Source organism: Falco rusticolus, chromosome 4 (genome assembly GCF_015220075.1).
Source record: "Falco rusticolus isolate bFalRus1 chromosome 4, bFalRus1.pri, whole genome shotgun sequence".
NCBI classification, from domain to species: Eukaryota; Metazoa; Chordata; class Aves; order Falconiformes; family Falconidae; genus Falco; species Falco rusticolus.
In genome coordinates this window covers 19,857,252-19,884,124 of record NC_051190.1, presented here as the reverse complement: position 1 = coordinate 19,884,124, position 26,873 = coordinate 19,857,252, and the positions used below count along the sequence as shown (strand labels likewise).

General features: G+C 39.2%; 1 protein-coding gene across 2 annotated transcripts in view; it reads left to right on the top strand.

The window, feature by feature from the left end:
- Positions 1–26,873, top strand: part of PDZRN3 (PDZ domain containing ring finger 3) — a 147,454-nt gene that overhangs the window by 105,602 nt on the left and 14,979 nt on the right. Inside the window, exons 1-2 of one of the 2 annotated variants that reach the window (XM_037386678.1) lie at positions 8,447–8,721; positions 24,831–25,084. In XM_037386678.1, coding sequence (XP_037242575.1) covers positions 8,653–8,721; positions 24,831–25,084 — 323 coding nt within the window. In that variant the 5' untranslated portion in view covers positions 8,447–8,652. Of the gene's footprint in view, positions 1–8,446; positions 8,722–24,830; positions 25,085–26,873 lie in introns of those variants that run through there. The other variant, XM_037386676.1, reaches the window with a different exon arrangement.

Here is a 26,873-nt window from a genome sequence, read left to right as displayed (position 1 = left end):
ATAAGACAAGCCACAACCCAAAATATAAATTTTTTTAAAAAAATAACCTGCAAAGCTACAGTCATACTATAAATCATAAAAACTTCCAAGTTTTGCATCCCAATGTCATACTTCAGTTAGCCACTGGGACAAAAATTCTGGACACGTAATAAGACTTTAGAAGAACCACAACCACTTATTTTGTGTATTACGAGATAATCTCATTAATTAATATTTGTCTTCTAATTTACATTCTGTCTGTAAAACTCTTATCAAGGACATTGGTCTATTTCTGCAGAGAAATGCAGAGAAACACGTGTGTCTTACTTTCTCAATAGGCTTGCCAGCCTGCAAACAGAAGAGTCTGCGGGAAAATCGGAATGCCGTTTATGCATTGTGGAAAGCCTGCAGCTCTAGGGCTTCCTTGGAAATGACAAGATTAGTGGGCGAATGTATCTTCCAATAGGACCGATCATTTCTGGGTTATTATTAGTATTCATCACTGTGTCTGATTGCCTGTGTACTTTCATATTTCTTTTATCAAATGTTTATATTCGTGTATTCATTTCAATACTGCTTAATCAATACTGGTTATCAGAATACATATTTTGAGAGAAGAAATTGCAGAGGAAGTGTTATCTACACAATAACTCTATGCAGTTAGCCAATACAATAACCTATGTAGATAATTTATTTTTTTTCATTAAGGTAAACATGTAACGTCCCATTGATTCACAGGGCTTCACAGAAATATAGGGCTAATAACAGGTGGAAATTGCTTCTATTGCCATTGAAGATAAAGCTCGGTAATGTTACCTATAGAAGGAAGAAAGTTGGGAGTTGTGTGCCCTCCAACAGCAGACTTTACTCTTTGAGCTAGACTGAACCATGTTAAGCATGAAAAGTGTCCTTGTTGTATCAGAGAAGGGATTAACGCCTTAAGAGTGTCTTTTATCAAATCAATGTTATTGCAACAATATTGATTTCATAATGAAACAAGAAATGAACCAGCATCTCTGCGATTTCATAGGCTGGTCAGATAATATTGTAAAGAGGATAAATGGAAACCAAGTACAATGCTATGTTGTTGGTGTATGTCATACACTAAATAGAAAACCGTGCACTAGAGCACTCAGTAGGACCTTAGCTGTCTTCTGTATACTTCTGTAGTTTCAAGATTCTGTCTTGGCTGGCACTGGGAAAGCACAGGCACAGCCTGTCTCGGGGATTGGAAACCAGTCGGAGTCCCCACTTGCCTCTGTTACTTTTTTCTCTTACCCCGTATGTCTAATCTATTTTGACTGTACTTTTGCTGAAGCAAAGATGACTGCTGCTTCACATAACTGGCAGAGTCCTGTCCACAGTGGAATTAATCACACAGACCAGTTCTGGAGCTAATGCCAATCTCCTTCAGTGGAAATGCATCTTTCTCAATTTCAAAGACAGAAATGGACTTACCTTTCCTTTGTTCCTACAAGACTTAAATCCTGTTTCATTCAAGGTCTGCCAGTCTTCTGCGTCTTTTCTGCATAGAAGCTCTAGCCAAGGATTAGCAATCAGATTCCCCATTGTCCACCTGAACCTAGAAACAGACACAAAGGCAAACATATAAGCAATTTTTTTTTTCATTGTGACTGCCATTTACCATTAATACTTAACATTCCCACATATCCTTTTCACCAGATGGTTAATATAAAACCTAATGAACCATAGATGGCATTCCTGTTTTGCTTTGTTTCAAATTAAGTGTGGAGCAGTAAAAACTGAGAATATCTTTTCAAATACAAATGGCTTACAATTCATAATATGAATACAGAAGCTAAAATACAAAAGTAAGTGAAGACTGTGATCCTTAGCAGGTCTTGGCAGTTTCTGGCCATATATTATTAAGCATTATTCAGCTGACCCTAAGGGGAGTTCATCTGGAGACATTAAGGTCAAAGAGTAGAAGCATTTGGACACAGTCAAATGGATTTTACACATTTGTATCTTTCTGACATTACTGTTTTGCTTCAGCAAACTGCCTAATATCAGATATATCCTACTGGGTACCGTTCTAAATCACTTCAATTTTCTTTGTCCCTGGGCTACAGTTATATGATCAGGATCCAAAGCTATCACAGTATATGATATACTATTTTACTTGCTCGTTTGTATTAGAATGAACTTTATTAGCTTTTGGGCACATGTCTATCGGTTTTAAAGATTAAGTATTATGTCAATAGTTTTTATGCAGCATTCAAGTACACTGAATCATTTTGCTTGCTCTGAGATTATTAAAGGTGTATTAACACTTTTACAGAAAACATTTTTATTTTAAAATGAATCATCACTCAGTGCAGTCTGTGCTTACCAATGCTATCCTTCTGAAGTGATATTTCACAGCAAAATCAAAATGGGGATAGATGTTCTGTAAGTAATTTTAGATTTGAGAGCACGTGAACCTTAGAAACACAACTATATAATGTAACATTTGAGTCCACACACTTTCATTATCCACTTTCTTCCTTTAAATAGTCTTAATTTTCTATTTTATATTCTTGTAACTGCTAACAATAACCACAGCACTTTTACCATGTAAAAACTGACAATTTGTGCAAGCTTAGATTTGTCATTCTTCTTAAACAGAATCTAGTTAAATAACCCGTAAAAAATTAGAGATGAGCTTGGCTGTTCCAGTATCGAAACCAGGAAATCAAAGATGCTTTTTTGCAAGGAAACTGAGGTTTCAGCTAACATGCAAGAAGCTTTTAGGGCACAAATCCAGCCTGTAATCAGATTTCCTCGTTTCCTTGCCAGTCTTCTGTACTTCTGGTTTTGTGGTTTATAGTGGCTGACCATATTGTGTCACAAATGGGAAAATGGACAAGGATAGCATGTCAGGGGTTTGAGCTAAAGAACAACTATTTAAAGTCGCTTGGGCATTGCTAGGCTTGAAGTATCACGGCTGGCTGATGGTGATTTTGGAGCTGGTTTATGATTAGGTGAAAGAGCACTCCCTTCTTGATTAGTTCATTCTCTGTCCTCGGTAGCTAAATCCCTGTTTCACCCGCCTTCATCACAGTGTCACCACTGTAAATCCAGTGTGTACATCCTCTGGTTCAGGGATCGCCTTTTGTCTTAATCTTTGACCAAGACCTCTTGGCACTGCTGTAATAGACACCCAAAGGGGCAGCTCATAGTAGGAGGAGTTTCATAGTCCATAGGTCAGCTCTTAGCATCCTAATTCTCCCCATCAGAAGGTCTCAGTGGCATATTAAACAGTTATTTACCCTATTCTGACCTCATCATTTCTGCTTCATGAAAGACTGAGTTAACACAATAGAGTTCTCGTATCTACTGGCCTTGTAGTGCTTACAGTGATGTAGCTTTAATGTTCCTCTAATATGACTGTCTTTCTCAAGCGGCATATATTAAAGAGATATTAGACCCCTTAAAGAGCTTAGAGGACAAAACCATTCCTTCAGTGATTTAACAATAAGTATCATTTCATTTAAGTTACTTCTGAGAATTGGAACTCTTTCAGAGATGCTAAGTGGAGCAAATAAGGATCTTAAGACTTCAAGATTAACTGATGGGAATAGAGCCAACGTTCTACATTTGCTTTCACATCCTCTCTTGTGGTATGTTTTAGTTTAAATATTTTGGCTCCAGTCTTGAAGCTTCCAAGGCATAGGCAGATTGCTATGCCCACATGCAAAAAAAAAAAAAAAAAAAAAAAGCCCCAGAACTGAGAACATTTTGCTGTTATATTTAGAGTATGTATTTAATTGTTATACCTGCACAATGCCATGGAAAATCCTGGTTTGCTTTCACATATTCAACAAAGGACTTTTTAGAAGGGTATTTTTAAAGTAGATCCACACTAATTAAATGTATTACTAAGAATTCAACACTTCACAGCTATCAGTGGATTGTAGTATTGAAAATTTGCAAATAAACACAGGGAAACAAAACTCAGATCTGAACACATACTCAACAGAGGCACTCAAGCTTTAACAGAGGTAACCCAATGCCTATAATTAAAAAACACCCAAACACGCTTTGAAAAATTCTAGATGCATAAAGTACAGTTGGGTAGCACAGTTTTCTTTTACACTGCTCTATGCAATAATGTGTACAGTTTCCTGATTTGTTTATATAACACACAAATGCAAGAATTATTTATAAAGTCACAGCTGTTCTCTTTCCTAGCCTTTGTTTCTCCCAAATCTTAAATATTTGTAAAAACAAGAACAGTAATTAAAGTATTGATACATTAAGCAAACATTTCCCTAATCACACTGCTTAAATACGAATCATTTGTTTAAACAGAACTTGCTAAGTATATGTACAAAAATATAATGTTAAATAGTTACTACATACTGGGAAAGCCAACTTGCATTTAAAGAAACAAAATAAACAATGCCAAACCATTACTAATGTTGCAGTCAGCCACTCAAACCTTAGGAACTCCCAGAACCAAGCGCAATGGTTTGGTGTTTGCCCAGATCTGTGAAGTAGCTATGTGCCATCTGCTCCTCACACAAAGGACATGAGTTTATTCTTGCTGGTGGGAACTGCTGTCTAAGAGCCAACACTTGGCAGCATAAGTCCTTACCCTTGAAAAGCTGGCAGAGAGCACTTTTTAGCCTTTGAGTTCCCTAATAATGTTCCCCTCCAGGGTGCAGGTCCCTCATGAGTGCTTTATTTCCCTCTTTATTCTGATTCACCATCCCGTGCAGACAGGCAGGACACCTCAAGTGCATTGGTCTCTTGTGGATTCCCCTTACCTGCCAACACCTGACATGCTTAATTGTAAAATAAATCAAACATTTAAATAGTGAAATTTATACTAGGCTTGTAGTTACAGGCTGAGAGATTGTAGCTGCAACTAAGACAAATACAAAAAGCAAAACCTGCCTGTAACCTGTGGCAGGATTCCCTCCTTACCATCACCCACCGTCTGCCCAGGACATCCAGCTTCCCGGAGACGAGAGCAGCACCCTGTCCTTCATGGTGGCCCATGCAGTCTGGCTGCTTTCCACCTTCTGTTCCTCGGGAACTAGCTTTTGGACACAAAAGCGAATGCCTGATAGTCGAGCCAGGTATCTTGGTAAAAGGGATTTTGCAGACTTGGTCACATATAATCAGTTAGGGAGCAAGTAATCTAGATAAATGCTAATGAAAGCTCTTGCTGGCACCTTGTGTATTCAAAGGCTATTTACTATTGTTCCTAGTCAGTTGGCTCACTAGCTTCCCATTCAGTCTGGATTGCTCAGATTCAGCTGGGACCACTATAATATTCACATTACACGTGATATAAGCCATCGACTACGCGTACGTTTTGTTAAGCTCATTATCTGTGGCGCACTGGTGAGACCACACATGACACACTGTTAATGCAGATGACAGATCCCATAACAAGCTGCCTGACCTGGACAAACCAAAGGAAGCCAGTTTACCTCCACCACGACAAGTATTCCTGTAACACCCCGGGCTTGCCTTGGTACGTATGTTATAAAGCAAGCATAATCAGGCAATTAGCATCCATCCCATCCCATCCCAGACAGCTCAGGTGGCTTTTTCTGGCTGCCTGAGTCCAGCAGTGAGGAGCACTGAGAAGATCTCTTTGTTCTTGAACCTCACAAAGAACAATTAGGAAACGGAACTGGCCTCACCAGACCTTCTGGTGTCACCCACCAAACTCGTTAATTATGGAAGCAGTCTCATAAGAATTAAACTGAAAACTTGCTGAGAACATGCAAACTGCAACAGCTCTAAAAGCTGACCAAATTTAGCAGATTTCACAAGAACAACGCAAACTGTCCCTGTGCCAAACTTCAAATTCTTGTTTCAAATTATGTTGATACTAAAATCTCCTCAAAGAAAACATATCCAGAATTTCTTAACATGGGCAAGCAATGTGGTTTTTTTTTCTGTAATCTTACTTTAGAAGTTACTGAAACACTTCGGCTCAAGTGTACCATTAAAAGCAAAAATCAGCATTGGACAATGCCTAGAACACAAGTTTACAGCCCAGAAGTTTAAAGTTTGGCAAAGTACTGTAAAAGCTAGTTTATATGAACATGAGGCAGTGCTACCATTTCTGCCTATGAGATGAATAGAAAAATATAAATTAGATCTCAATAATGGAAAACATCTCCGTTGAGATTAAGCGCTGGCCTGACTATCAGGCTAGCTTATTTACCAGAGCAACAGTGCAACAAAGCCAACTGCACCACTAAGCCACACTGTTTGCTGCTGAGCAACATGCTTCGGCTTTGTTAGCTGAAGAATCTGAAGCATCACATTTATGGGATCCCTCCATGCTCAGATCAAAACAACAGTCTTCTGCAGGACTTACTCTCCTGGCCCAGTTTACAGATTATCTTTTTGAATCAGATGAAACATTATCTCACATAATCTATCATGTTACTGTAGGCAAATAACAAATAGGTGCATTTCCGTTGAAACTGGAAATGATATATCCCACATTTCTGTTTTATTTCTAATCAGATCCAGCTGTGTGCTATTTCTAGAAAAACAATTCCTGAGTGAACTCAGCCACCTGAACTGAACAATAACCTTTAAATAGCAACCAGTATTTAAGAAGAAACTTAATTGCATGAAAAAAGCAAAACATAGGCAGCATTTCTAAAAGTTTTACCTTAAGTCGCTTAAGCTGTAATCATTTTTTTTACAATTTCACTATGGGGTTTTGTTGTTGTTGTTTTGGTTTGGTTTTTTACTTTATTCAGTATCATCATCATCTTTTCTGCTTTTAGAGAACACTAGTTCCCTCATGCAAGGACTTTCCAGTTGTTCAATATCCACAGCCCCTGGCTGTCAACCAGCTTTGGAAAAGCCCGTATAATGTGGTTAGCATATCTAACCAGGGATAGCCTGAATTGTTCTTCAGCTTAGAGGGCCACCAGTAAGATCTGGGGTACCTCTCTCTTGCTCTAACCTTCCAAGTTTTACCACCATTGCAGCAGTAATCTTATCGAGGAAACATCACAGTCACAGCGCAGGGATGGAGCCCCTACCTGCTTTCAGATATTTGGCAAGAATTTGAAGAGGTCTCCTTCCTTTCTTTTCCTGTAGGTAGGTAGGTTGGTTTTGCTGGCAAAACTCAGTCTCAGAGTTAAGGAACCCCTTCTTGTCATAGTCTCTATTTACTAAAGTTTAGTACTAAAACGTAAGGACAGCAGTAGCTGATGATCTTAATGCAAATTGTGAGTTGGCACAATTGTAGCGGCAGCTGGGTATGTACGAGATACCTATGTACAGCGTTTGGACATAAAAGCTGTAGATGATCCTTGCACAACATTTCCACTGTCATCCACAGAAACTCACTAAGCAAATAGTCAGGAACCAGTTAGGTAACCACAGCACAAGATCCAGGCCCTCTGCCATGCAGTGCCTGGATTGGAATTGTACCCTTGGTCTCATTCCTAGCTGTTCTCTTCTTTAAAGCAGGATGAATTGAAATAATGATTATAAAAATACACACCTTCTGAATGCTTAAACAATTGGAAAAGGTATGGTTAATTCAAACTCATAACAAGGTAGTGTTTCCTACAGACTAGAAAATATCCATAAAGCTTATGACTTATGAGTACTTTTCTACTTCATTGGGCAGTTCGCTGATGTTTTATCTCTACATCTGTGGCACAGGTTCAGTGTGGATCTAGGCACTCCAATACTGAATAGTCATAAATGCCATATTTATTTTATTGTATACCTTCTTATAATCTGGTAAAGTTTATATTTTTAATATAACAAATAATATGTGAACCTGTTGTTTACACTCTTCAAATACAATGAGAGTCAGTAACATAGAGACCCATTATTCACTTGGTGTAAATACTAGTTTAAAGGTAATCTATTAATACTAATCCAAGGCACTCTTTTTTGTAGCTCCCTAAATCCACATACATTCATATATATCTCTTTTGCTTTGTAGCCAGGTCCTCAGGCTGCACGTAGGCTTTCAGGGACAGAGATTGCCTTTCTCTGTTGTGTTTGTTAAATGCCCAGTGCAGTCATCTTCTGCTGTAAAAGGTGGCTCTCGGATGCCACCTCAGTACGAGGGGAAAATAAATGCTGCTAAGCATATTCAACTTCGCCACAGCCACCACCGAGTTCTGTGCCATCCCATTCATTTCATTGTGACTTACATTTAAACTGTACTTGTAGCCTGCTTAAATATGCTAAGAATTATCCTGAGGGACCGTAGTAAAATGTAGTCATGTTTATTTGTAATTGCTACAAAACGGTTTACAAAATTGTTAGTGTCTTTTATTATGCTTGCTACTGAAGCACTTGCCTGTTAATTAGAGAAATTTCAGCTGTCATAGCTGGCAATTATAGCTTCTGTATCGCTGTCTGGTATGAATAGTCAATGAGAGCTGATTAATATGCATGAGTAGCAGTATATAGCGTGTGCATTGGAGCACAGTGCCGCAGCCAGAGCGGCAGAGGGAGTGCTGTGTACTGCCAGGGAAGGAGGGAGAGCTCGAAAGAAAAAAGCACAGTTGCTCTGCAGCACCCTGTGCGATACCACCGCGAGCTGTTCAGCCGGCTCACCTAGGGGTTTCAAGGATATCTGCATGCATGCATGCTCGGTAACAGAGATTACTGGGGCTGCTCTGGTGAATAAGGAAGATTATTTCTGCCACTTATTTAAACATGGGATGCAGTTTGTGCACTCTACAGAAGCAAGAAGAACAGTACAAGTTACTGTATGAAGTTTGTCAGGTAAAGAATTAGATTTCATTTCTAAAAGCAAATATTCTCTTTTGGGCTTGTGACCACTATTAATGATGGGAAGAACATAAGCCAAAAATGGCTTATACAAGTGGAAATGAAAGGGGGTTTGCCTTATTTGATGTGTTAATGATTATGGTTTTATGATGTACCTTCCCATTCTCACGTGCAGAACATCAGATATTTAAATGTATGCCATTATACATCAAACTTCTTACAAAACTTTACATCACAAAATAGGACTCTGTTGGTAATTTCTCCAGTATGAATTAGGTAAAATTTCTTGACAAGGATCATGCTTGGCCACACACTCCTTGATCAAGTTAGGAAAGATGTGCAGGAAGGTTTTGTATCTGTTTATGAGTACATGCAGACACTTCTTTCTGTGCAATGCATTCAGTGCTCAGTCTGGTCTTTAAGTGCCTGTTCCTGCCAGAGTAAGTTTATGTCTAGTTGTTGTAGTTTGTGCACCTCGGTGTGCAGAAATACCAGCTAACAAATAGTTAATTTGACAGCAGATTAAAATTACTGCTCTACAGATCTTTCTACATCAAATTACTGATATTAAGCACCTGAAAAGTTTTCTAAAACTCTGGTAATATGTTAACTTCTGTTACAAAAATGTTATTGCCTGCTTCTGCTTTTCCTTCTGTCTGTCTGAAATTTCTTACTCTGTCACATCTGAAGTGTGACTTGTAGCAAACCAGCACGATGGAACCATGCAGCATGATGGCCAGGTGTTAGGGACGCGCTCCTACAGATCTCTTTTGAAATAATGATAGGCAGGTAGCTTACAGTTAACCTCTGAAAACGTGAAGTGGGCTGTCTGTAGAAACAGCCCGGATAAACAGAAACTACGCGGCTCCTTCAAGCTGTACTCTACCACCTTGCGGTTCGTAAGGCAGTTTAGAGTAAGTGAGTTACCGCGGGCAGAGGAGCGCCGAGCTGACATCCCAGCGCTGCCGACATCCCAGCGGTGCCGTGCCCTGCGCCCGCCGGCAGAGGGGATTGCTCAGCGGGGCGGGGGGAGAGAGACATCCCATCTCCTCGCTGCGTTACCACCTGCATCTGGTCTGAGATATGGATGTCACCGACAGCAAAGGGAATAAAATATGTGGTTTGTATGTTATAGTGGTAGGGAAGCGATTAAATTTTAAACACAGTTTTGATCTAATTCTTGCTTACTCGCCCAAAGGGCACTGGCGCTTTGTGGAACTAAAAAAACTTGGGAGAGCAAACAGGAAGACATGTTTACTGTCATTTCTATTTATACTAACTCACTTCCACTTGCTAAGCTGCTATGCACGTGATGGTGGGAAGAATTTTAGAGAACGGTAATCAGATTTCTCAGACGTTATTCTGTACAGAGAAGTAGTTTCAGGTGCTGCCTGCGACAGCAGACCTGGTGCCAGTATTGTGTGAATCCTCCATTCAGGTCAAGCAGCAGCTGTGGTAACAGTTACTTATCCCCCAAGGTTGCCAAGTTCTCATGCAGTCTGGGTTTGACGGCTGTCAGTGAATCACATTCAGAAGTGCAACAACCAGAACAAACTGAGGCAACAACAAATTATTAATATTTTGATTGCTTAGGAAGCTTGGCACAATTTCTGTTGTGAAATGAAGGTGCAAGAGAACCTTTGCAAGTTACTGACATCTCCCAACAGATGCAGGACAACATTCTTTAAATACATGTCCTTAAAATCACTCACAGGAACAGTCCCACTGATATCTGAGATGGGTGAACTATCCAGTGCTGGCTGCAGGTGCAGATCCCTGGTGGTAGTTTGGATTTAGAAATCAACCTGCCAGTGCTGCAACCTTGTTTCAGCAATGTGTGGAACAGAGTGCACAGCACTCGTGATTAACTTTAAGCATGGAAGTCCTTGGGGAAACATTGCTGGAATACCCTCAGCTTCCACAAAAGTGAGAGATGCATGTAAGCCTATAAAACTGGGATTTCTAACATAGTAAAGCCTGAATTATTTAAGACTATAATCCCTGATTATTCCAGAACATAAATTCTTGTGCAAAACTATTTTAACAGGGTACTACTATGATTTCTCTGTTTCACAAGATAGGAGGGAGGGAATTCTGTAGCTTATGGAGTACATCCAGATAATTAAATGTCACAGTAACTATAAAAGTGCATCCTCATGGAACCTACACATAAGAGCAATCATGTAAAATTTAATGGTGGGGGAGATGAAGAATCATTGTAATTTAAAGTAACGGAATATAAAAGACAAGTTTCAAAATATGTTAGCAGTAACAAATACCTCTTACAGTGGTTCTATTTTGTATCATCCATAGGTAACCCTAGTATGTGGTAAGATAACATTGCCATTCCAGAGAAAAGTAAAAGAAGCTTTTTTAAAAGTCTGAATTAGACAAAATTTGCGTAACTTGGCTTTAGGAAATACTGAGCATTGTTACAAATAAATCCCCTTAGCCTTATTTTTTAAAAGTTCATGACTGAGATGTAGGAATTCAGAAAACACTTGCAAGAATTAATAATAGTACATAACTGCACTTTCTCTATTAGGCCAAGAGCTTTAGTGTGGCTGGGAAATTAATGCTTCAATAAATTACAATTCCAGAAGGTCCACTACGTCTGGCTTTGTAAGTCCTCATAACAGAGAGCACAAAGAGGATCAAATATACCAGGGCTCAGGCTTTATCCCTTCCTCATCCATAGATAATTCAAAGAGATCCTCTTCATTAAGGGCTTTGGCACATTGCCTACAATTTCTTTTTGGGCCGCTGTGAGCTTAATGATGCAGAACAATGGTCTTCCCTCTTGTTGCACACATACCTTATTGTACCTTTAATCACATAATAAAAACCAAATTAAGACACCTCGTCATTAAAGTCTATTGTAGCTGTGCATATCAATGCTTTGTATTACAAATACAAAGGGGGCTGTGGCAGCTTGAAATCTTGATGCAGAACAGTGTCACCAACAATAAGCGTGCCTGTGGCAGCAACGTGAGGCATATAATACCTTAGCTGTATCCTGAGGCCGACTTCCCAGTTACATCCAGCATATGAAATGAAGTAATTAAATGCGATTAGATTTTGGGTTTCTGGTTAAATGGAAATTTTCTTCAGAAGATTTTAAAGGTTGTGAAAATGGAGGGAGAAGGGGGAAGAAAGAAAACAAGAAAACTGGGAAGGTGTTTTAAACTAGTTTTGCAGTTTCTTTTTCTCAATGTCATCAGCTCATATACAAAAAATAACAGAAACAAGGGCTTTTCCCTTTGTAGAAAAATTCGTGGGGCACCAAAAAGTAATCTCCATTGAAGGAAACACAGAGATGAATGAGTCATCTGAGACAGAACTTCTGAGTTTGTGAAATAAAAAACATGAAGTCTTCAATTTTAGTAACTTTCTCAGTACCTATTTCACACTAAGCACATGTTTACACGCAGTTTGGGAGGAAATGGTTTCACTGTGTGTGCTTACCTAAATGGACACATAGTATTTCCTAGGATAAGAACATAGAATTTTAAGTCACAGATGACTATAAACTGCATGGGCAGTGCTCAGAACTGCTTACTGGGATTCAAGATGATGGAGTTCATCCAGTTCTCATGGTGAGAAAATATCATAAAAACAACCCATCAAAACTGGCACTTCCAGCTGAGAAACGACGTGATGAATATGGAGACTAACCCCTTCCTCCAGGCTGTCCCTCCAGATTAAGGATAGAAACGCTGGCAGGAAACAAGCTCACATTGCCACTGCCCTTGCTTCAGATGATCCGAGGTCAGAGGATTTCAGCCTCTATGATTGTTGAGCTGGCATGTTTCACAAATACTAAAGTTCATATATAAATAAACTGTTGTTGTAATGACCTTTTAGTGTTTTAGTAACTTGAAAGCCCCGTTCACATGCTCTTGGCCTGGCACGTCAATGAGACAAGTGAAAACGACAGCGCTGGTAAAAACAATAGTGGGCAAACTAGATTTGTCTTTTGAACTAGACTAAGATGTGATGCAACCAAGGTTATATAAGCACCAAGGTCAGCATACAAATTATTGCTGTGCTAATGAGAAGATGGTAGTGACGAGGAACTAACTGACACTGTATTTCGTTGGCAACGTCCAGCAGCATCATTTGTGAGGAGACTACTCCTTCAGCAGAACTCACACACAAACCAGTTGCACTGAGCTGATCACCAGTACAGTTGCCTTTACTGTTACAATTCCATTCACATATTTAGACTTGAAAAAATCAGACTAAAATAATCAGTCATTAAGAAAGCCTGATTCAAGGAAGCAGTCTAACTAGACTTAAACCTACTAAGCAATGTTGTTATCCTAAATCAGGGCCAAAATGAAGCTTGCCAAAATAAATGTTCAGCTCAAAAAAATTTCTAATCCAAACTGTAAGATTTGGGAAACAAGAATAATTGCCTCTGTACATATGCTTTTCACACCCTCAAATTTAATTGGGCAGCCAAAGAATTAGATATACATTTTAGTAGTTTTCCATGTTAAGACCAAACTGGTTGTGCCAATTATAGAAAACTGGTCTACTTGAAATACACTGTATGGCTTCAAATACTCCGTATGTACAGTCTGTGCTGCAGCTGAAATTAAGAACAGCATTGAAGTTATATTCTGTCACTTCACTACCATTAAACTTGACCTCAATAACAGTTGTGAACCTATCACACTTACTTCAAAGTAGGCATGTGTTTGCTTAAACAAGATGTTAATTCCAAGGGCTTTGTTCTAGACAGGGTTTTCTACTGCTGAATTAGTTCAGCTGTAGAAAAACTCTGCTTGACAGACTGGAGACTCATAATCTTCAGAAAACTGCCCTTTAATGATTGTGGTGCCTGTCTGTGGCTCAGAAGTCCCCTTTCTTAATTAGACATTTACCAGAAACTGGCAATTGAAATTTTCCTCTTCACTTGATGATGAATAATGCAATGCCTCTGTTAGGATTTCTCTGGAAGATACTCTTCACTGCAGGTTAGAGGAAAATTTTGGCCATTAAAGGAACATAAACAAGACGTGATACAAAATAAATAAAATTCCTAATGTTCACCTGTGATATAAATGGATGATTTGACCTACCGTGGACATAAAATATCTTACTCCTTCATAATCTTCCTGAAATCCACGGTGCCTTTCTTCTTTACATAGAGCAGATGAAATGCTTAACCACAGCACAGATTTATTTGGAATTTTTTTAAAGTGATAAATGATTGAAAAGATGAGTTTTGTAATGCTTTACACTTATACATCTGTTTAATGCTATGAAGCAGGTGGCAAGAAGTCACGAGGGAGAAGGCACTAGGGACAATCACTGTGCTTTACCGTCACATGTCAGACATGGGCTGGGAAAAAAGGAAACATATGGAGTAATGAAAAAGTGCAGATCTAATACATGTGTTTTGTTGTGTTCATTAATAATGAAACAAAAGGTCAGGCTTCATTTTCACTAGGACAGGACAACTCTACATTTATACATGCATTGGGATCGTTCCTTTCAGAGACTCAATGGGCACATGCAAGCAGATCCAGCTAGCCCTCCTAAACTCTGCAGCGAGTTAGGGATTTGACGGAAGGGTGGCAAAATAAATAATATAAAATACACATAAACTTTAAACAAGACTGTAATATTCACTACTTTAAACAATTACTATTGAAGGAAGCCTTCCTACTAACATAGTTTATCTTAAGGCAAAAATCAGAGGCCACCATCTAAAAGAAAAAAAGCACAAGCATCACAGCAGTGTTTTTATACTTGTGTCAATGCAATGATAATTCTGGACATGGACACGTTGTAGGTGATCAGCCACATTGTCCACTGGCACAGAAACTGGGTGCTTCCTCATTTCATTTCTGATTGTTGAAACTTCCAGCTTTATACTGAGACAGTACATTAGCTGTGTTCAGTAGCACTCCATTTCTCGAACACCACCATCAGACTCCTTGGGAAGAGTTGAGAAGTAAGTGTTCAGCTTCATAGAAAGAGTAATTGTACAAGCAGCCTAAAACCATATTTGGTTTACGTATTCTCATGGATCATGTGCATTTACACTAAGGTAGCTCCTACAGCATCATTTTAGAGAAAGCGATCATCCGTACATTGAAAGATGACAGCTGGTAAGAAAGCCTTTTTAGATTAGGCAGAGTTGCTTGCAGAGTGCAACAGAAGCTCTTGTATCTGACCTGACAGAATCTGTGTAACTGCCATCAATTTTAGCCAAAAAAGAAAAATAAAGGGTTTTAATCAGTAGCACACTATGAGAATTCTAGGCCATAGTCAAGCAGCATGGACTGGAAGAGTACAGTGGAGTGGTGGTGGGATCCTACCTATACAACACCTCTGAGGTTAGTTTTCTTCAGCCAAAAACACTGCTGTATTTCTGGAAGGAGGTGGCCCAAGATGACAAAGCCTACTCTGCAGATACCAGGTAGCTACTAAAGCAGCAGGCTTTCTTGTTAACGAACCCACTTGGATCTGTCACTGGTGCTAGGTTCCCATATAGCAGCACTGGATGGTTTTTTTCCATCTTTTTTTGGTACCAACTTCAATAACCCTCTTCAACACAGAAAATCTTCAGAGCTATCCACAATTGTTCTTTCCCTGCCTTATATCACTGAGACATTTGTGGAAGAAGGGAGGGAATAAGAGAATGGACTCAAAAACCACAGTGACCAGCTGCAGAAATGGGAATGTCATGAATTAGAATGGCCTTACACATGGTGTCTTGGAGATCAGTGCTCAGCTCTCATTGTGGTGTGCTCTCATGGGGCATCAGGTAGATCACTAACTTGTTTTAGGTTTCATCATCTCATCTGTACAATACTCCTCCCGTCTTTTTGCTTGGAGCAGGCTCTCCAGAGAACGCGCTCTCTGTGTTTGTGTAGTTTGATGTGCCGCTAAAATAATAATAGTAGTATTTGAAGGCCTGGTCTATACACCAACTTGTACTACTCTGATTTTAATTGAGGCATGGTCTAAAATATTGCTAGACTGTCAACTATTTGAGCTGTAGGTGCTGGTAGGGCATTAGCAGGGGAAAGTTCCCTTCAGGTAAGTCTTACTCTTACAGCATTCTCAGAGCACCCTCAGCATGCCACTCTTGGAGAAAGGCGAATCATCTACAAGGACTTTTGGCCTGATTCGGTACAAGAATGTGTTTCTTACGTTACTCCAATTTAGATTAAATCCATGTAACATTACACCCTCAACTAAACAGATTAATCTTTTTATGCTATTTACTATCATTGTGTATTATTTTACACATAGAGATAGACAGCTTTTTAAAAAGCACTCATTCATAAAAAAAGCTGTAACTTGCTGTACTAGATGAATACATAGAGGTAGGTTTTTTCTCTTCAGAGGGGCACATTTGAGAAGGGCAAGAGCATTTTGATGTAATGTGACAGCAGAAGCAGCCCAAGGTGCCACAGCGGAGGCACAGCACTATACATGGGCAAATCTAAAGAATGGAAGTGGGTGATTAGACTTGCTGAATTCTGGTCATTAGTAATTCATGATTATTTATGGCTGTCGTTTGTACCTCGCTGAGAAATATAATTGATTGGCTCCCTCTGGGCCATGCTACTGAAATGGCAGACGGAGTCATTAAAAAGGGAGGGTCTGTAAACTTCGTTCTGGTTTACATGGACCAGAGTTAAGCCATGAGCAGATACATAAAAGAATACCTTTTTAAATGCAGACAAAATATGAAAAAGTATTTCTGCCCTGATACAAAATCATTTAAACTGATGAACGCATATTTAAGAAGGGCTCCAAATAAACTTCACTAAGTACAGTAGTCTCAGAAACCCCAGCATTAGTCTAAATCTGGTTTCATTGAGGCAAATGATAAAATTCCCTATGGTTTTGAGTCATGATACATAGGAGCAGAGACTGAGGAGCCAGTGAAAAGCAGGCACATTTTCATATGCTATGTAGAGTACTAGCATTGCCTTGTTAAATAAGTAAATGTGCTAATTACTAGCAGAATAAAAATTCCTTTATTTCAAGGGTCTTTCTCCCAAGATTTTCCTTTTGGAAGTTAATGGTTTAGAGAACAAATGTATTTTTTACTCTTAAGTAAAGAATTTTTCTTTGGTCTTAACTATTTTGTCATGGGTGGCTCACAAGGCAGAAGGGAAATGCACACACATGGAAACAGTCTATTACTAAACAATATAATTCTGGGTTTTTTGAAAAAGAGAGAGACTGTCCATATGAGGGAAATAAAAGAAGGATTAGATGGAGCTGCAAGAAGAATTAACCTATATTTTGAACCTTCTTTCTCCAATTCCTGAGGAAAAGGGGGTTTAGAAAATAGGCTTTTTGCTGTTCTAGTTTCTATAAAAATCTTTAAAGTTCTGCTGCTTTTTCTTAATATGCAGACTTCTTAAGAACTCACTAAAGAAGTGAATCAGACCATAAAGAGCGTTTTAAATGGAGCACAGACGTCTGTAGTCTAACAGAACTAGCATTTTGATAGTGCATTTCCCAAGGATTTGCATGAATTTCTACAAAGAAAAGCTGCTTACTCATTCTTAAGCAAAAAAGTTTTTTTCTCTGTGACATCTGTGAAGCATAGAAGAACCAACAAGCTGTACAATGCATACAAATGTTTACCATTCATGACATTAAATCCACATAAATCAGTCTAACTTGATGGATGGAAAAATAATTTTCTTTTACTGAAACCTTTCTTGGTTTCTAGTTTCTGTTGCGTACTACCAACATGAAGCAAACAATTTTTTTTACACACTATTTAAGCAAAAATAAAGTACAAAGTAATTGTAACTACACACAGTAAACTCTTATCCACAGGAATTTTCTGGCTTTCTCAACCTTTCCGTTAAATATTTCTGCCAATATCCAGAGTTTCTTCATCTATACTATTGCAAACAATGCTTGCACACGCTTAAATGCAAAACTCTACACCTACATTCATCGAATGTCCTGCCTTATTCTCTTCTGCAAACCTCTTTCTAGCACAGCCCTGTCCCGTTGCCCTTGTATCGCCTCTGCAGGGCTCCCAGGGGCTCAGCTGCATGCCCCCCTTGTGACTGCAAGTGGGAAACAGAATCAGTTCAAGGAACATCTTTCTTTTGTGAATAACCCAGCTGCGTAAATTTGCTATCACAGGAAAACAGAAAAAAAAAATACTGGGTATTCCATAAGCATTTTATCAGAAGGAAAAGAACACAAGATTGGTGGTAACCAGGAGGAAATTCTGTCTGTGTAAACAAGTGGCATATTTTTATATACCTGAACACCCCCAATTTACGTTTGCCATCAGCAAAGTGGCAGTCTTCTCTTCCCACCCAGAAAAATAAAACATGTAAATCCCTTACCTTGCTAAACAATTAAACAGCATCTATTGATAAAATGATATTTATGTAATAGCACAACTGTGTACTATCTCATGAAAATACCTTCCTCATACCTCAAAAATAAGAATGTGTTTTCTAGTAACAGAGTACAATTCTGTCATCTTAGTCATGGCTACAAACTCCACTGACTTGCACAGGAGGTCCAGCCTTGTCCTCGCAGCGTGAAGGCTGGAGGGCTCCCAGCCTCCAGACCACACGCCAGTTTTGACCTCAGGAAGATTTGGCCTGAAATTAGCTTCTAAACAGTGGCAGTTGGCTCTGAAATTGCTGGAGGATACCAAACCTCTCAGCAGAATAACTGTTAAAGTAAAAGCACGTACATATGGTGTTAAACATGAAAAAAATCTATCCTCACAAAAGGTATTTCACTGTGAGGGAAGAGATTTCAACAGGAGGGATGCCAAACACCTCGCACAGCTCTGACAGAGAGAGACAAGCTGTTGTATATCCAATACCACACACACTTGCAGCACCATAGAATTATATGGAAAACCATGTCCCAGCTAGGAAGTGCAAATTCTTCACAAGCCTAAAGACCTAAGGTTTTCTCCTGTTTTCCTTGCTTTACTCCTTGTTGATTTGCCCATCACAGATTTGTTCTTTCTTCCTCTCCAGTGGCCACGTGTACTGCAGCATCCTATACTCTTATTATCTACATCCAACATTAGATGATGCAGGTTTATAATATGTTGCATCTGACAAGCTACTTAATGAGTAGCTACTAATGCAAGAGAGATTTGAAAACAGACTCAGAAATGCACTTGGGTCTTACAAACACTACACCCAGCAAGATCCTACTGCACATTTTTACTCTTTTATCTCCAAGGTAGCACTAACTTTTCCAGCCTTTTTCACAGCACTAGGAAGTTTGATCTTACAATCACATTGCATTTGTTGCTTTCACATCTAACTGTCACAGGCTATTCTTCAGCAGTTTCACCTTATGTTTAGGGTTCAACAGTGAAATTCATCTGGTGCTTCCATTTTTGGCCAGATACAGTATTTTGTCTTTTTTCTTTTCCTTTTTTTTTTTCCTTTTTATTAATTCCTGTTTATTTTTCTCACCATTTACTTCTTGGAAGTGGGAATTAATGAAAGCCCCATGGCTGAAATGAGTTTAAGACATCATTTCCATTTATTTGTTTGCTGGGACTCTCCACTTAGATTTGTGTCATGGCCTCCCCTATTACACCTTGTTGCATCATCTCTCTTTTTCTCCGTTACAAATACGTATCATGTTTTACCTTCATTGGCCATGACAGCATTTCCCTTTCCATTATCACAGTTTGGCCGTGCCAACTGAATGCTGATGGCACACTCAGCTTCATAACATCTTGCTTTGCTATTAGACTTAGCTCTGTTTCAGTCAAAGCCCAAACCAAGGCATTGCAAAGGCAAAACTCTCAGACTTTAGTGAGCATCAAATCAGGCTCAAGTGACTATTTTATTTTTGTTCCAAGTATTAAAAGAAAACTTCTAGGAGACACTCCCCAGACAGGATTATGCTGCCTTTATCTATAGATATCTTGCTGACTTACAACACAGATTTTAGGTAGTGTGCACTCTGCAGCCTACTTCTGTGCAAAAGAATATAACAAACAGTATATACTATAAATTACTATAAATACTATTCTATTTCATAATCATTACATAAATTCTTTTTTTAAAAAAATCAAACATCTCTTCCGTATTTACTGTATGGTCTTAATTCCAAGTATTTATCTCTGCATCTCATACAGTTGCTAACCCTACTGTCTGGCTCCACCACAAATTTCATCAAGGTCCATTCAGTTCATTTCAGCTACATGCACTTCAGTTTAACTACAGCTTTCTCCATATTCAATATATTTCCAATGCAAAGAAGGTCCAAAAGCTAAGCATTTCAACATTTCAGACAAGTTAATTTATCTATCTTTTGTGCCATGAAAGATCCCATTGTCTCTGTCACATGGCATGTTCTTAAGAAATTATGCATATTTTTAGGGTTTGGCAGTCTTCTCAAGCATTCATATGCATGGATATTTTTTTTCTTCTGTGGTATTTCAAATGTAACTATTTAAAAGGAAGAATTTTACTGAGCACAATTCAGCAGCATTAGGAATAAAGTGTCTATGATTATAGAGACACTTTTTTTTTTTTTTTTTTTTTTACAAAGTGCAACTGTACTAATATATTTATCGGCTTTTAAGCACTGGGAATAATTGTTTGTTAATTGTGAAAAAATTTCCAGACAGAAACTAAACATCTTAATATCATCTATTTGCTAAAGTTTTGGAAGGGCTCAGAATTAGCCACAAGCACTGATTCTACACAGACACCAGAAATCAGGCCATTGAAATCATCCCAGTATTCCCAGTACATTTTTCTTCTGCATCATTTGCGTGCTACGAAAAATAAAATACCAATACTTGCTTTTTCATCTAGAAAAAGTAGCAGTTTGGCTCTGATGTACATGAACAGACGTGAGAATTACTAGGTTTCATTATCCAAATATTTTAGCATAGCCATCCTCATGTCCCATCAGCAGAAGATTATATTATTGATTTGCTGGGATGGGGAAAAAAAGAAGTAAATACAAACTATTCACTGCTCGATATTTAAAACGTAATGTGGCAGTTACCGCAGGATTTTAAGGGGCTAGTTTCAGACAGTGTAATTACCCTGCTGTAAATCACTTTAAAGCATATTTTTGCATCATTGCATATTCTTCCATCATTCTACATTCAGAAATTAAGTGGTTAATAGCGATAGCTTGGTGCAGCCCATTACCTCTTATTTTGTTAGTGCAGTTCTGAACACATCTAATCAGTCAGCAGTCCACCACATTGCTGAAGACTGCTGATCAAAACAGAAATGTGCCGAGCTAAAAGGGTTCCACTCAGTTTGAATTTACAAATCAGTCCCTTGCAAGAGATCCACAGACTGACCCTGAAACCATTCACTTTGTGAACGGCTAGCGTCCAGAGAATTGCTTGCCTAATACGATGTGGGTGCTGCCATATTTCATAGCATTACTCACTTCCAAAGACAAAATCCCCAAGCATATTTTAGCAGTAGGTTAAGAAACACATAATAACAGTACAGTGTGTTATGCTTTCATTTCACTATAGTCAGTGCCATCTTATCAAACCCGTAACACAAAATTGTATATACGTCAAATATAAATCCCCTTTTAGACTTATTTATTTACCATGCTCTGCAGAGTCCTAGTATTCTAAAATGCCCAAGTAGACATTGTTGAATACAAATTAACCAACAAAATGCTCAGTTCCAACTTGAAGCCAGCAATACAAGATGAAATGTTCTAGCAGAGCAGCCCTGCTGCCATTACTTACAGCACTTAATGTCCCTGCCCCCAGGTTTTCTCCAGCCCCTCCACTGGGGCTATCCTTGCAGCCAGTGAAGCAGAACAAGACGAGCACATGCTCCTCAACAATCTCACTGACTGTCCAGTATCTACAGTTAAGCCTCTGATGAGTAGGCATTTGTGAAAACCTGCATGTAGCAGTCCTGCTGCCAACTGCTGCCAGAGAGGGAATGCGGCAGCAGGCAGGCCTACAAAATGCTGAATCTCAACCAAAAGCCAGAAAGTCACAAACCTTTTCTGCATGAGGTCCCCTTGGCAGTAGGAGAGGTTTTAGATTAAAATTTAGCTGGCTCTTCTCCCTGATTCTAAAATCTGGTCTCGCATCCTTCTGCCTGGCTGCGCAGCACTTCTCTTTTTCACTGCATTATCAGCTTGTAGAAAACAGTCAGGATACTACTTGGAAATAAGTCCTGTAATAACAGTTTACAATATAGTGCAACAACCGCCTGTTCCTTACATGATATCAACCTGACTTGGAAGTTATGATTATTTAAATATAACAGTTACATATGAAAGCACAAAGTATGCCAGTCCACAGATCTGCGGAAATTAAGTGTCCTAAGGAACCTAAACTAAAATGCAGGCCTGTACTAAACTGTGTGTAACCCAAATTCATTACAATATTGAGGAATAAACTGGAAGACTATCCTACACATTATTTTACCAGTTTTTAGCATAAAGATGTAGAAAACATCTCACACTGAAAGCTTCCTGCTCAAGGGTTGTTCTGAGCATATTTCTGAAAAACACTACCCTTGCTGCAATTTAGATTCTTCCTTTTTGATTGCTTGTTGGATTTAGTTATACAAAAAAAAAAAAATATTAGGATGCACACAGTAAAATGTGCAACATTTAATTTGCAGCAAATAATAAAACTCAAACCATAATCAGCTTTCCTTTTTCCAGAGAAAACATTACACTGAACTTAATTTTACAGCTCTGCAAATTGTTTTAAAGTAATCTGCTCAATTGAGCGAGTTAATGATATTTAATTTGACCAGGCCAAACTTTACAGGGTATACATTACTGAGAGCAATTGAGTTCAATACAAGTGTTGGTGTAATATAAATGTAATGCTAACACCTTCCATACTCAGCTGGCTTAAGAACCCTGGTGTCATCGCCTCTCTCAGATAAACCAAAGATGACAGTGTAGAAGCGTTACGTGCACAGGGTAATTCAGCAGGAAGTCAGCCTTTCCAATCTGCTCTGCACTTGAGTTAACCCTCTTTACTATTACCCAGTCCTTTGCTGTGGGCAATCCATTAAGTATGGGCTACATTCAGTTACTGCACTGAGTAATGTTACTCGTTCAGTTGCCCCACTTAGTTTAATGGGACTAGATTTGTGAACTAAGTGCAATCTGACAGAAGCCAAGATAGCAGAATCTCGAGATATATTTTAGCATTTTCAATCATATTTAAGAAGCTAATGTGGCAGAGTCACCACCTCAGTGCACATTTCAGGCATGTACAAAAATGAGTAAATTACAGAGCAGTAGCCACCACTGATACCTGAGGCTAGGCATGATTCCATCTGTGTCCAATCAAGGCAATTCATTATTTTTGTGCCTTGGAAAAAACAAGCTATTCTTCCCTGCAGAAGGCAAGAGTTTCTGCTGTGCAACTCATACCTCTGATTACAAATACAGTAATGTGGTTTATCAAGTGAACAGCTGTCTAACTGGAAAGAGTTAAGATGTAAGACATCATTCATAAAGAAAATATATAAACAAAGTATGATTCTTAATGAGAAGGACTGCTATGACAGGGGCCCTCACTGTCAGTGGTCATATAGCATCTTCAAATCTCCAATTTCAGTTTATCTCTGTGTCAGCCAACATTTGCCCCACTCCAAAGAACGTGGTAACTATTATATGATAGCATGAGGCTTTAGATCATAATTTCACTGTACAGCTTTCTCTGGGCAGCTTCTCATCAATTGTTTCTTGTCATCTATACTAAAATGCAAACAGTTTGCAGGTTAAAAGAGGATAAAAACTTACTGGAATTACTAGTGGTTCCCACTATTTCTGTAACATCACTTCTTGCATATGAGCGCACAGAGCTTTCAGATTTGCCAACGTATTGACAAACAGGCTAAATTTCAAAAGAAATCTCTGTGTTGGGCTGGAAACAGCAAGAAGTAGGCACAGATGCAGTCTTTTTACCATAGTTGCCTTTTTTCAGTTTGTTCCAAACTGTTCATTGTGTTTAGCTTCCTTAAAATTACAATCCGTACAGTCAGAGACAGACAGAAACATTACAATTTCTCAAGAACGAAAACTTGAAATGAGAGTTACTGTTCTGCAGCTTTATAAAAATTCTGATGAATATGACCTCATCTCTTTCACAGCCTCTGGTTAGACTTAGATACTTATGAAGAATTCATTAGAAACTGTGTGAGGAAAGAAGCTAAGCAAGAGTGATATGCAAAGCCACAGTGGGCTGGAAATTCTCAAGACCCCTCTCTGGATCAGGAAGGACACCTCTGCTTGCCAAAGATTTGAAACTGTGTATAGAATTGATTGCCTCATTTCAGTTTTGCTGTTGTGAACAGAATCTTCACTACTCCTTTGAGACAGGAGGGATCTGTTTTAAGATTCTCTTCTCAGACACCACCACCCCCTGCCCCCTTCTTGGCCTGGCACGTCTAGTACTGGTAGTTCTCGGTGGAGTCTCTCAGTCATGTTTAGTAAGGTTCTGTTACGTTATTCATTCAACCACGAGATAACGGTGGTGAGATCTGGAGATGGGGAATGGCCAAGCTACACAGCCAAAAAAGTCCTTTCAAAGAAAAGCCCATGATTGTTTTTCCCTTATTATTTCTATTCACTACCCCAGTCTGATGTCCATGCCCATCCATAAAATGCAGGTTTTTACTGCAGGGACTGCGTACCATTGTCATGTCTCATCTGAAAAGTTGTTCATCAGACACAAATACATGGTTTTGTAGTTTCAGATCTTGTCCCGGTAGTTCTGTTCAGCAAAAAGGTTAAAAGATTAAAAAACAAACAAAACCAGAAAAATTATAGGAGAATCAATAACTTTTTCTGTTTGAACAAGGGCTGAGGGATTTCTAATCTGCAAGAAACAAATGGGATGCTGGTTTGTGCTTTAGTTCAGTGAGCCCAGTAAAATCTAACTACCAAAATAAAAAGCAGAGCACAGGATTTGTAAAGTTGCTGTAGTAAAACGGGAAGATGAGAGAAGCGTAACATTACATAAATAGTTCCTAGTACATGTATATATACCTTTAGATGGAAGTTGAGACTTAACAGCCAAAACCAACAATACCCTCCACTTTCTGACTGTTTCTCTCATTGCTTTGCTTGTTTTCTTCCCACAGGTCAATGGGAAGGATTTATCTAAAGCAACACACGAGCAGGCAGTGGAAGCATTCAAAACAGCCAAGGAGCCCATTGTGGTGCAAGTCCTGAGAAGAACACCACGCACCAAGGTCTTCACTCCTCCTCATGACTCTCAGCTGGTAGACGTGGGCACACAGACAGATATCACTTTTGAACACATCATGGCTCTAAGCAAGATGGGCTCACCTACTCCACCCGTCTCTGTGCTAGACCCATATCTCCTACCTGAAGAGTAAGTAACAGTTTACAAAGCCCTTGAAAATTCTTGCATTCCTTAACATGGCATGTTAGGAGTAGTTCACAATCTCACCTTTACTTGCTGGTAAACATGTACTCCCAGAAGCAGCCAGGATTCATATGGTATTCAGCCATAACTCAAAATGTTTTAATTTTTTTCTACACATTAGCAAGGCATTACGCACATGAGTAATGCTACTCAGTCACAACATGGCCTCATAAAGCTCATTTTTTGCTGGCATTTGATGGATAAAGTTATTGCTTCTTGTAATTCCTCTCACTGCCTCTTTGGGTTGCTTATGCTTTAACTTTATTTTTTATGGCTGCCATAAATTGTGTAATGCTAAGAGCTGCTACGTTCTGTTCCAGTGTATTAATTACTTTATTATAACCCTGCAGTGATGTTACTCAAATAAGTTATTTTCTAGGACTAAAATTACTTACCAGTGCTGTCATGGATGTTTTAGAATCAAATTTTAATTATTGTTAATGGTAGTTTGATGCTTTTATACTTACAAATAAAAATGACAATTATCTCCTGGCACACACACACCACGCCCTCACACGCTGTTCAACAGGAAAACAGCTCCCCAAGGAACCCATGCAAATTGCCTGTCATCTTGCCACACATCTCCACAAGAGAAAAAGGAACAGAAAGGATTCTGAACATCTCAGCTGCTGTGTATGAGACCATGATCCGGTCAATCCACAGCAATACCTGGGTTTGCGGTGACCCTGGACACTGTCAGAGGCACTGCTAGTGTGCACGTGTTCTGGCTGCACAGTATGGCTCTGAAAGGAACCCGCAGGCAGCCTGAGCTGCAATCGTCCATCGGCACACCAACACACCCCAGCATGCCTCTCCGGACACCCCTCTCAATGCTCCAAGAAATAGGGTTTGACTACAAACAGGCACTGATCCTGTACTGCTCCTGAGTGACTTTCACGGCGTGTTAACATTCACACACTCAGCCAGCAACTGGGCGCCTGTGTGAATGTCTGTTCTGTTCATGACTCTCAGTGCTGATTACTTGAAAGACTTCCATCGGATATTACTGCATGGCCACCTATTCCCAGCCCACTGAAAATTCAAGCACAGCTGCATGTTTTAGCGGAAACATTTGACAAAAGGCTACAGCTTTGGGCTTGTTTGCAGTGAACAAGCAGCAGGGCTTAGAGCACTGTGGAGAGGACACACTTATTCTTAGAGCACCTACCCACTGCGTACCCCCAAACACATTTGCAAGAGGGGTTTTCAATACCTGCCACTTTCCAATTGCAAAACAGATTACATTAGAAAAATGGCAAAGATTAATTCATGATGAATTTTTTATGTTGCAACATGCCTGCATAATACCAGCTCAGTCCTAGCAAGTAACTTCATATTGCCCCTTAAGTGTTAGGCATAGATTCAAACTGCTAGCATCATCAGTGGCCTTGCTTTAATGTAGATGCTGGTCTTAACCACATAGCCTGCCTCACGTCTATCCCTTCATACAAAGGCAGTCAGTTAGCTATTTGGGTACGCTGTCACCCAGCATGCACAAGCAAACAGAGATGGTTTTTCTTAATGCTTCCTGTAACTTCTAAAAATCCCATTCAGCTTAATTTAGCCTGTGTATAGCAACTTGGGTATCTTAGCCAATTAGGAAATGCTGGTACATAAATAGCCTCACACTTACAAAGAAGCATGTATCTAGTTAGCAGAGAATTAAAGGGAGTTTACTTTAATTGCAAAAAAAAAAAAAAACAACACACAGCCTAGAAAAAGTGATCACAGGAGC